Genomic DNA, 12,713 nt, shown 5'->3' with positions numbered 1-12,713 from the left:
AGAGTCTTCTCCAACACCACAGTTCAAAAGTATCAATTCTTCCACACTCAGCCTTCTTTATGGTCCAGCTCTCACATCCATACACGAGTGCTGGAAAACCATAGCCTTGACTAGACGGACCTTTGTTGGCAAAGTAATGTCTTTGCTTTTTAATATGCTGTCTAGGTTGGTCATAACTTTTCTTCTAAAGAGTAAGCGTCTTTTAATTTCATGACTGCAGTCACCATCTGCAGCGATTTGGAGCCCCCCAAAATAAAGTCAGCCTCTGTTTCAGTTGTTTCCCTATCTATTTGCCATGAAGTGGTGGGACCAGACGCCATGATGATTTTTTTTGAATGTTGAGTTTCAAGCCGGCTCTTTCACTCTCCTCTTTCACTTTCAAGAGGCTCTTCAGTTCTTCTTCGCTTTTTGAAAAGGTGGTGTCATCTGTGTATCTGAGGTTTTTGATATTTCTCCCGGCAATCTTGATTCCAGCTGTACTTCATTAAGTCTGGCATTTCTCATGATGTACTCTGCATATAAGTTAAATAAGCAGGGTGACAATATACAGTCTTGACGTCCTCCTTTCCCAATTTGGAACCAGTCTGTTGTTCCATGTCCGGTTCCAGCTGTTGCTTCTTGTCCTGCATACAGGTTTCTGAGGAGACAGGTAAGGTGGTCTGGTATTCCCATTTCTTTAAGAATTTTTCACAGTTTGTTGTGATCCACACAGTCAAAGGCTTTGACATATTCAATAAAGCAGAAGTAGATGTTTTTCTGGAATTCTCTTGCTTTTTTGGTGATCCAACGGATGTTAACAATTTGATCTCTGGTTCCTCTGCCTTTTCTAAATCTAGCTTGAACATCTGAAAGTTCACAGTTCACAGTACTATTGAAGCCTGGCTTGGAGAATTGAGAATTTTGAGCATTTAGGATTGTAAAAGCCTCTTGTTATTCTTTGAAACACCACCACTACAACTAGCATCTTTTGAGTGTTAACTGTGTGCCAGACTCCCTTTTAAGTTCTTTGGTTTTTTAATTTTAATATTTTATTAACTTACTGTGCGTCCTAAGTCACTTCATTGTGTCTCTTTGCAACCCTATGGACCATAGCCCATCAGGCTCCTCTGTCCATTTGATTCTGCAGGCAACTAGAAAACTCCAGTTTTCTACTGGAGTGAGTTGCCATGCCCGCCTCCAGGGGATCTTCCCAACCCAGGTTTCAAACCCACATTTCTTAACATCTCCTTCCTGGCAGGCAGATCCTTTACCACTAGTCCCACCTATGAAACCTGTATTAACTTATTAACTTTTGAGTTAATTAATTTCTCCTCAGAGTAATCCAATGAAAGTAGGTACTCTTTTCCCATTTTACTGATGAGGAAACTGAGGCACAGAGATGTTAAGTAGTGAAGATTAAACTGTTGATTGGGCCAAAGACTTTTTAGGATATATTTACTACACTTCAGTCATTGTTGCTGTGTTTTCTATTCATCTGTATATAACCTTCATGATTTATATACTATATATACAATCTATACTATTATCCATGTATTATTTTTATCTACTTAATTCACTGAAATATTTTAAAATCCTAAGCAAATGTCTGTGAAATCACAAGTACCCATGCAAAGGTCTTTCTCCCACTCTTACACAAATTAAAATAATTACCTAACAGTCAAATAAAAAAGTACCACCTAAAATCACCTTGGGGTAACTGATGGTGAAGTACCATTTTTGAAAACACTGATTAGTTACCACAAGCAATGTTTACATAGCCTAAAGTCACACATACTTCTGGTGAATAGAGGACTATGCATTTATCTCATGTGGATGGTTAGATCAAGAAATCTACCACAAGACACCCAGGACTGACATTGTAGGTTATCTCTCATTAGTTGCAAATTGGAATATTGTAAAATTCATATTGATTGGCAGATCATCAACCTAATTTCTAATACTTCAAAATGGTAACACAGTAATTTTTTGTTTGCCTTTGTTTAATTAGATGCACCAAATTGTCTACCCTCTTCTAAGAACATCAAGTTTTTCACTTTATTGTTATTTTTCACCTTTAATTATATTTATGGCTGCTTTGGATGTAGACTTCTATATACTCAAGAATGTGTTTTGGCAGGTAAGAACACATTTTAAGACAAAGTATGGTCCATTATTCCTTATTCATGTTGACAGAGAATCTGTCCAGAGAGATGAATAATTCACCAATCTCACATTAATGTTTCACCAATCTCAAATTTTTAGTTGTTTGACTCTTTAGCTGTGCAGAATCACTAATTAAAGAGAGTTGAGGAGTGGGAGAAGGAATAAATATTTGTTGATCTGTAAGTAAGATTAGTTACTGTGACTAAGGCCCTGAGTTAATATCATCTCCATTTCATGTAAGACAACTATAGTTCAGAGGTCACAAGACTGACCAATGGCAGAGCCTGGGTCTGAACCCACCTCTGACTGCCTCTCAGCTGTGTCTGTAGATCTGTCCATTTTCCATTTTATGCCTTCCTCTTTTTTTGTTAATCATACTTGCCAGATTATTTTTCTTTTCAAATTGTTTTATTTTCTTTTATTTATTTATTTTTATTTTCTTTGATTTTATGCTGTACTTTTTCTAATATCTTGAGCTAGGTGTTAGTTGATTGACTTTTAGCTTCTTTTATTGTTGTTATTTTGTGCGTTTAAAGTTTGAAATTTTCCAGTAATAACTTTTTAGCTTCACCCCGCATGTTTAAGTCTTTAGTATTTTCACTCAGCAATAAAAAAGAAGCAGAATATTGATAAGTAGAATATGGAAGAATTTCAGATGTATTATGATAAAAGATGGAGAAGGCAATGGCAACCCACTCCTGTACTCTTCTTGCCTGGAAAATCCCATGTACGGAGGAGCCTGGTAGACTGCAGTCCATGGGGTCGCTAAGAGTCGGACACGACTGAGCGACTTCACTTTCACTTTTCAGTTTCATGCATTGGAGAAGGAAATGGCAACCCACTCCAGTGTTCTTGCCTGGAGAATCCCAGGGACGGGAGTGCCTCGTGGGCTGCCGTCTATGGGGTCGCACAGAGTCGGATATGACTGAAGTGATTTAGCAGCAGCAGCAGCAGCAGCAGCAGCAGCAGCAGCAGCAGCAGCAGAATAAGAGAAAGAAACCAGGCTAGAAGGGTACCTATGGAATAATATAATTCCATACATAGAATTCCTTTCCTTCTAGCAAAGGCAAATCAATACTTTGGAAAACAGATCATTGGTTGCCAGGGAGCAGGAAGAGGGAAGAAATAAAGTGGCAGCATGAAGAGATTTTTGAGTGTGATGGATCTGTTTTGTTTTTTCATTGTGGTCATGTTTACCTGACTACATGCATTTGTCAAAACTCATATAACTCTTCAGTCAGAGAGTGAATTTTACTGTATGTAAGTTAAAGATAAATTTTTTGAAGATCAAAAGAAATAGATTTGAATTTATCCGTCCCATGTGATTTTGTACTTTTAATTTATAATGCTTTTCCTTTGCTTTTCCTCGTTCTTTTTCCCTTTCTCAGTCAATTGATTCAATTTTCTTTATTCTTTTCAAAAATTTTTTTCTTTATTTTTTTCCCTTCTTCTGGTTTAAAAGTTTTGCAGTCTATTGCTCTTTGTAAGGCAGGCATTGTTGATTGCCCGTCCCTTTCTTTCTCAATAACGGAGTGACTTACTGTATGTATAGTGTGGTAGTGGGCCGAGTGTGAAATAGTGCTTATTTCTTGGCATCCCTGAGAGGTGTGGTAGTGTCAGAAACCTATTGGACAACGAAATGTATACAACAGTTTGCTAACTATGGATTTTTCCAGAAAGCCCTTAATAAGGGGACCGAGTCAGCTGGGGTGTAGTTTTCGTCCATTGTTGCCTGCCTGGAGCCCTGTAGATCTTCACTGTGGAAACAAGGAAATGCTTTGTATGGAGGCAAGAAAAATTTGCACTCCATCTTAGAACATTTTGATGTGGAAAGCTATTAATCTTGAATAGCAACAAGAAAGATGGGTGCCTTGATCTTCTCATAGGTAGAATCGTTTGGAAGGGATGGTTTCACTGAGGCAGGTAAACTAGAATACCTTTTAAAGTTATCTTTCCGAGTAATTGTATAAAATATATAGCAAGATCTGATTCTTACATGAGTAAATGCAGTCATGCCATGCTTACATGTCAAATTTAACACTGTATTGTGAATTGGTTTCACAGGTCTTCTTAACTGGATTAATTAGCTTTGCTACAGCATTCATCATAATTGGATATGTGGTTCTGAAATTCAATAAACATTCATGGGATTTGGAGTCTTGCCTCCTCTTTAGCATGGCCCTTGGCATTACAGATCCTATTTATTCTGTGAATTCACTGAAAACTATTGGTATGTTGGATTTATTTCTCTCTCTTATTTTGAAGATATGAGGATAAATTTCCTTTTGATAATATTCTTGAGTGAATTGTTCATCCAGCAAAGTAGCCATTTTGTGCTGTTTTTCTTGGAGGAGTATGCAAAATCAATAAAGCAACCCAGGACCTGGGATAAATAATCTGAAATAATTTTTTTCAAGGAGAAAATGTTATCTTTCTAGAAGGTGATTAAAATTGGCATTCTATTCCATTCCACTGAGTTCTAAGCCACAAACTAGAGATTTGGCACTATATCTTTGCAGCACTTTTCAAAAGTCTTGGGTACTTCTTGTTAGAAAGGCCTTTATTTTAAAGCAGCTAGCTTTGGGCAGGTGGGAGAGGGAGCTTATTTAGAAGTAATGAGGTGAAAGTATATTCTGACAAATATGTTATTCAATAAAAGCTTATCCCCAAGAGGGCTAGGGGTTCTGAACTACTTGCCATATTATTTGGTAAAAGATAATTTCACTCTGAAATAGCTGTTGTCATGTTTTATTCACACAGCAGTAAAAAAACATAACGTGGTTAGATGCTGTTATTTCTGATTTTGACTCAGAAATATTTAATTAACCAATTTTAAGGTTTCAATTATATTTAGTGGAAATATATCACTTTATGATTAGGGTGGGACACTTACCTTCTGGCAGGTGATATCCCCTTCTATACATATTTATACTTACAGTTGAGAAAACATTAGAGGTTTTGACACTTTTGCTGGTGATACTATAAATTGTCACCGGATATTTCTCAAAGAGTCTGACCCTATCTTCTTTTTCTGTCTCATTTTTCCCTGTAGGTGCAATATCTTTCTGTCTTTCTCCATCTGTTTTTCTCTCTAAGCCATTTGTATTTGCCACTTGTTTTATTCACCTCATTATCTTCCTGCTCCCCTTTCTGCAATCTCTTAACTGTAAGAGGCTCTAATAAACTATAAACTTCATTTATTGCAGTTTCTATATTCAAAAATTTTTTCAAATAGAGAGTAGAAAGTCTTCCATTTCTTTACAAGAAAACTATTAAAGGTATTTGACTCTTAGTTGATATTTTCTTTATGCCAGTTATACTCAGATGTTACATAGTTCTGGATTCAATGATGTCTTTACCTTTGTGTGAATTAGATAAAAATGATCCTCTATCTAATTGCTGCAATACATTATCTTTTTTAAGGAAAAAAAAATATTTTTTGCCATGTGCCTAAAATTGCCAGAATATATTACAAAATGGCAGTTCCTACACTGTGAGTGTTTCTTCATTTGATGTGGTGCTCTGGAGCACTGTGAAACCTGCACAGTCTGAGTCTGAGGAGGACTGACTCACTGAAAAAATAATGGATGTTCACATACAAGTTAAAAGGAACCTGTCTATTACCTATTTTAAAAGAACGCAAAGGCTCAAACAGTTTTTACTTTAAAATGAATCTGAACTAGGAGCTTGTAAAGGGATAAAATACAAAGTTTTAGTATGACCTCAATTTAAGTAAAAGGAATTATATGCTTTGAGAATGCCTTCCACATTCAAGTGGTTTTATCTGGGTCATGGAATTACAGATGATTTTTTGTTTTATTATTTCCTTTTAAAAATTTTACAGTGAATTAATGTATATAAGTTAGTTCACATTAAGCCAGTAAAAATGTGGGGAGTAATTCTTGTGGTATTTTACTATTAAAAATAACTATACATCAAATTCAAAACTTTATACAGTAAACCTTATGCTCTACTTGCTCCTGGTTGACTTATTGAATCTAAGGGAAGAATTAAAGGATTTCTTAACCAGCTAAATCAAATGTGCCAATAACCTTCAAACCTGTTTATCCAGTATTTTGTGTCTTCTGTCATAGTCAGAATTAATAGCAAGTAGTAGTATAAGAGAATTATAATTTACCTTGCCTTTTATTTTCTTTGCTTTCTAAAGAAAGAAAGCAAATTAAAATTGGCTACAATAATGAGGCACAAAGAAAAGAAATAAGCAGCCCGAATATTGATCCATAATCAGGCACTGAGTTATGAGAAATTCTGTATCACCCTGGTATCTATCCTATCTTTCAGAGGGTTTTTGTAAAGATAGATAGAATCTTTATAATCTGATATTTCATATACTCAGATCAAACACTGGAAAGCAGAGATCTGCTGTCTTTTCAACTATGCATAGTATCTTAGAAATAGTAATAATGAGAACCCTCAGCTATATATTTTTAATTATTTTGTGTTTCAAAGTATCAAAGGGAAAAACTTAGAATCTTCATCAGATCATTTCTGCTTGCATTAAAAAAGTGTTGTTTAATGTGATCAGTTTGGATTTTAATGCAATGAAATATATTAAATAGCTGCTTTTAAAAAACCATGTAGTTGTATATTCTTTCTATATCATTTTGTATTTACATTAGGCTGCATAATGCACCACTATGTGTCATATGTTCTTAAATTTGAGTTTATGCTTTTAAGTAAAAGAAGTCCAGGGCTGGTCTGCAATTCCATGAAATCATTGAGGACACTGGATTCCTCTATATAACTCCTGTAGTTAAGATGGAGTAACACGATCAGGTCTGTGAAGGATGGGTGCTGGAGAAGAGTTGGTTGATGACATGTTGTAAGTTGACCAAGATGAAAAGGGAACATTTCCCAAGGACAGAAAAGGCTCTGAGGTATATGAGAGGGTAATGATGACAAAATACTAGTTAATATATGTTGAGTGTTGACTATGTGACAGTCACCATGCTTAGTATTATATACTTTGTTCATTTTTGTGCTCACAATAGCACTTTTTGGTTAGTACTATGAAAGGCAGAATAGCTTAGTGTTTTGGCTAGTAGACAGGGAAGTTATAACCCCATCTCTGCCCCTTGCCAACTATATGCCTGCGTGCTAAATCGTTTCAGTCTTGTCTGACTCTGTGTAACCCTATGGACTGCAGCCTGCCTGGCTCCTCTGCCCATGGAATTCTCCAGGCAAGAATACTGGAGTGGGTTGCTATGCCCTCTTCCAGGGGATCTTCCCTACCCAGGGATCAAACCCAAGTCTCCTGTGTCCCCTGCATTGGCAGGAAGGTTCTTTACCACTGGTGTTGCCTGGGAAGACCCTACCAACTCTGTGATCTTGGGCAAATATCCTAACCTATATTTACCTCAGGTTTCTCATCAGTAAATGAGGGTAATAACAATTTATACCTCATGAGATTGTTAATGAGTAATCAATGAGATTATGTAAATCTTAAAGAATTGCTATTCTTATTGAAATACTTCAAAAGTAGATAACTGAGATTCTCCACAGTCTTAATTTAACAAAGATTCAGAATTGAACTTGAATTTAAAATCTCCAGTGTTAATGCCACCACTGTTGATTTAGTTTCATTTGAATAACATCATATGTCTTTTAATTAGTGTTCTTATTTGAAATGTGTTTTTTAACACTTAACTTGAATTTACTTTGTATCTTTATTAAAGTTTTAGAGTTAAATGATATATTAGTAAATTTGCTAATAAATTTATTACTCACTCAGTTCAGTTGCTCAGTTGGGTCTGACTCTTTGTGACCCCATGAACTGCAACACACCAGGCTGCCCTGTCCATCACCAACTTCTGGAGCTTGCTCAAACTCATGTACATCAGGACAGTGATGCCATCCAACCATCTCATCCTCTGTCGTCCGTTCTCCTTCCACCTTCAATCTTTCCCAGCATCTGGACCTTTTCCAATGAGTCAGTGCTTCGCATCAGGTGGCCAAAGTATTGGAGTTTCAACTTCATCATCAGTCCTTCCAATGAATAATCAGGACTTATTTCCTTTAGGATTGACTGGTTTGATCTCCTTGCAGTTCAAGGGACTCTCAAAAGTCTTCTCCAACACCATAGTTCAAAAGCATCAATTCTTTGGCACTCAGCTTTCTTTATGGTCCAACTCTCACATCCATACATGACTACTGGGAAAACCATAGATTTGATTAGAGGGACCTTTGTTGGCAAAGTAATGTCTCTGCTTTCTTTTCTTCCAAAGAGCAAGGATCTTTTAATTTCATGGCTTCAGTTGCCATCTTCAGTGATTGTGGAGCCCAGGAAAATAAAGTCTGTCACTGTTTCCATTGTTTCCACATCTATTTGCCATGAAGTGATGGGACCAGATGCCATGATCTTCATTTTTTGAATGTTGAGTGATTTCATTAATATTTGCTATATAAATAAATATCTTTGTTAAATTAAAAAATATGGAGTAACAGAGACTAGACTTACCTTTCTGCCTGAGCCAACTAAAAAGCCAGAGAAAATATATGAAAATGAAAAATAGTTCTCAGATAATGGACATCAGGCCGTGCAGGACAGGAATACTCAAGAAAGGAAAAAAGAAGTATGTTCTTGATTGCCCTTACCATAGCTTAATTACCTGGAGAGAGTTTCTAGGTCTTTGTGTAGGGAAAGGTAACCTAGTTGGAACTTGGTAGTTTCTTTGAGTTGAGGAGACCTAGAGTTGGGAGTCCAGGAAGGCCAAAGCAGTTAAAGTTCATGGGGCAAATTGCTGCAGGAATGAAAGCTGTACTAAAGAAGGAATTTTGAGAGCTACCCACTTGAGTCTTTGGGTGAGGGAGTGCTCATTAGTGCATCCATGTGAAGAAACTGCACAATGCTAGGAATGAAAACACTCAAAGGATCAGAGGGAAAAATCCCTTTCATGTTCACTACAGCCAAAGTGGAAAACCATAATAATTCGTAGGACATCAGGTAAAGGACTCCGAAGGTTATTGGCTCAGTAGCGGGGAAAATTAATCTTTGACTAAAGGCTGCTCTGGCCCTATCTAACAAATCTAAAAAACAAGCCTCAAAAGGGTCAAATTGTTTCAAAGTAACAACTGCATTACAAAGCAAAGGTCAAGAATATGAGAATACAAAAACACACAGCGCCTGATTAGGTAATAATACAGTTATGTTATCTTAATAAAAAATTGGAAGACATGCAAAGAAGCTGAAAAAATGGCCCATGAAGTGTACATAAACAAGTAGAAATAGACCTAGCAATGCTGCAGATGGTAGATTCAATAGACAAATATATTAAGACACTTGTAACTATATTTCATTGGTTCAAAAAGTTAGAAAAAGATTGAGTATGGGGTAGAATTGCTCCTGTCAGCTTAAGAGAGCCAGTTTTTAAATCAATAGGAATTTTGCAAGTCAGTGGTTAAACTTTTGGTAGCTTTGAATTAGTTATGGTAGGAGTGTTTACATATTAAGTTGGCAAATGCTACAAATCAGTACAAATGAGGCCTTTTCTTTATTTTGGAAAGCTGGTTTATCAGTACACCACTGGACATGGTAGGTATGAAAGAGACCTAAATAAAATTTCTAGAGATGAAACCCACAATGTCTGAGATGAAAAGTACACTGGATGGAATCAGATTAGACACAGCATAAGAAAGGATTAGTGAACTTAAAGTTCAAAGCTCAGTTGTGTCTGACTTTTTGTGACCCCATGGACTGTAGCCTGCCAGGCTCCTCTGTCCATGGGATTTTCCAGGCAGTATGGATTTTCCATACTGGAGTGGGTTGCCATTTAGTGAACTTAAGATGTAGTAATGAAAACTATCCAAGATGGGCTTCCCAGGTGGCACTAGTGGTAAAGAACCTCCCTACAAATGCAGGAGACATAAGTAATGCAGGTTCAATCTGTGGGTCAAGAAGATTCTCTTGGAGGAGCGTATGGCAACTTACTCCACTCTTCTTTCCTGGAGAATCCCATGGACATAGGATCCTGGCAGGCTACAGTCTATAGGGTCACAAAGAGTCAGACACGACTGAGGCGACTTAGCATGCACAAGATGAAGGACAGAAGAAGGCTGAAAGAATAAGCAGAACATTAGTGAGCTGTGGGGCAACTTCAGTGCCTTAATATACAAATTCCTAAAAGAGAGAAAGCAACAAAAACTATTTGAAGAAATAATGGATGAAAAATTTCTAAATTTGATGAGATCTATAAACCACAGACTCAGGAAGCTCAGCAAACTCCAAGCCCAAGAAATACAGTTGAAAACTATACCATGGCACATAAAAATCAAACTCCTAAACACCAGTGGTAAAGAAAGACTTTCAAAGGTAACCAGAGGAAAAAAGACACATTATATACAGAGACACAAAACTAATAATGATAACAGACTTCTCTTCAGAAACATTGCAAGTAAAAGATGGTATGCAACACTTTTAAAATCCTGAAAGAAAAATACTGCCAGCTTAAAATCCTCAGAGAAAATATCTTTCAAAAGTAAAGGAGAAATAAAGACTTAAATATAAAAGCTGAAAGAATTTATCATTAACAGACCTGCACTACAAAAATGTTAAAGAAGCCTTTCAGGCTGAAAGAAAATGGAACCAGATGGAAAATTTCATCTGCAAAAAAGAATGGAAAGCACCATAATTTTAAACCGATGGGAAAATATGACTTTTTCTTATTTTTACTCTTTTTAAAAGATAATATTTAAAGCAAAAATGGTTGCTGTCTATTGTGGGGTTTATTTATCTGCTCTTTCCCTTTGTGTATGGCATCCATCCTCAGTATTACAAGTTGACTGCTAAAGTTCCTGCTATCATTCCATATTTCAGGCAGGAAACGGAAGAAGAACAAGGGATGGAAAGATGTTCCTTTCAGCCAAGTCACATCTCCCTCCAAGGAGTTTCCCAAAAGTTCCACTCAGTGACTTCCACTTATATCTCAGTGTCCACTCTTAGAAGCCCAGGAGTTGGGGAACGTTTATCATCTAGCTGAGCACGTTGCCACCCTGAGTAAAACCAGTTTTGTTACCAAGAACAGAGGATAGATACTAGATGGGCAGGTACCAATCACTGTCATCCTTCTTACAAATTGTGTAACAGTAGGCAGTTAATTTGATTATATTTTCTGTTAAACTGTTGGTAAATGTTAAATATCAATAAAATTTTATATTTAATTTTTAAATACCAGCCTTATTGATATGTAACCCACACATCATAAAATTCACCCTTTTAAGTTATAAAATTCAGTGGTGTTTAGTAGATTTACAGTTATGCAAGCATCTTCACTACTTAATTTTAGAACATTTTCATTAACCTCAAAAGAAATCTCATGCCTGTTAGCAGTCATTCATTCTCATTCCTTCCTCCCCTAAGTTCCTGGCAACCAGTATTCTATTTTCTGTCTATGAATCTACATATTCTGGACATTTCACATAAATCAAACCATACAATATGTGATTTCTGTGTCTGGTTTCTTTCACTTTGTAATTTTTTTAAAGGTTCATCCATGTTGTAACATGTATTAGTCAGTACTTCCTTCCTTTTTGTGGATGAGTAATATTCCATTATAGGGATAAATCACCTATATTTATCTGTCTAGCAGCTGATAGATTTTGTATTGTTCTCACTTTTTTCCTGTTATGAAAATGCTGCTATGACTGTCCATGTATAAATTTTTGTGTGGACATATGTTTTCAGCTCTTTTGGGTATATGTCTAGGAGCAGAATTGCTAGGTCATATTTTATACTTATTTCTAAAATGTGGTTCTTTTGGAGTCTAACGATTCATATTTATTCAAGCTGAATGTAGTGACCTGAGAAGTGCTTTGTCTCATTTTGAAGTTCTAGCATGCTTTGAGGCAGTGGACGCTTCAAGATGTGCCATTACCATGTGCCTTTGCCACTGGAGATGCAGAAGGCACAATGGAGAAGTTAAAAAATGGTAATCATGATTATCTTATAGATCCATCACAGTAATGACTGCCTTCTTTTTTTTCTAGCATATTCCTTCTCTTCTGTTTTTGTATTTCCTGTGAAAGAGCATCATTTTCATGCACCGTACTAAATTATGTTTTATATTTCCATTTCCAGGCATTTCTAAGATGTATACTGATATCATTAGAGGAGAATCAATGATCATCTGTGGCTTCACATCCATTTTTTTTTCAGTTTTTCATAGAGGCATACTTCAGATGTCCAACTTTAGAGGTAAGAGCATTTTTTACTCAATTTCTTTCTTTTTTTTTTTTTTTTAATTTTTGGCTACCCTCCATGGCATGTGGGACCTCAGTTCCCTGACTGGGAATTGAACCCATGCCCCCTGCATTGTAAGGTGGAGTTTTAACTGCTGGATCACTAGGGAAGTCCCATCTGTGTATTTTCTAAAATCATTCTTATGTAGTCCATTTTAATTCATACCAAAATTAAAATATATTCAAGATGTCTTAACTTTGCTGCTTCCTCTATTATTTACTTATGGACCAATTAAAATAGTGTATCAGGTAACAAGAAAATAATTGCCACTGTGTGTTTCCTTAGATTAGAGGGGAAAGTTGTTAAAGAAATGATT

General features: G+C 36.3%; 1 protein-coding gene across 1 annotated transcript in view; it reads left to right on the top strand.

Moving 5' to 3' along the window:
• The window catches only part of SLC9C2 (solute carrier family 9 member C2 (putative)), an 86,411-nt gene that overhangs the window by 8,009 nt on the left and 65,689 nt on the right, over positions 1-12,713 (top strand). Inside the window, exons 3-5 of the mRNA XM_065937169.1 lie at positions 1,988-2,116; positions 4,207-4,372; positions 12,236-12,352. Coding sequence (XP_065793241.1) covers positions 1,988-2,116; positions 4,207-4,372; positions 12,236-12,352 — 412 coding nt within the window. The remainder of the gene's footprint in view (positions 1-1,987; positions 2,117-4,206; positions 4,373-12,235; positions 12,353-12,713) is intronic.

Source organism: Muntiacus reevesi, chromosome 5, assembly GCF_963930625.1.
Source record: "Muntiacus reevesi chromosome 5, mMunRee1.1, whole genome shotgun sequence".
Classification (NCBI taxonomy): Eukaryota; Metazoa; Chordata; class Mammalia; order Artiodactyla; family Cervidae; genus Muntiacus; species Muntiacus reevesi.
This window is presented reverse-complemented; position numbering and strand designations above follow the sequence as displayed.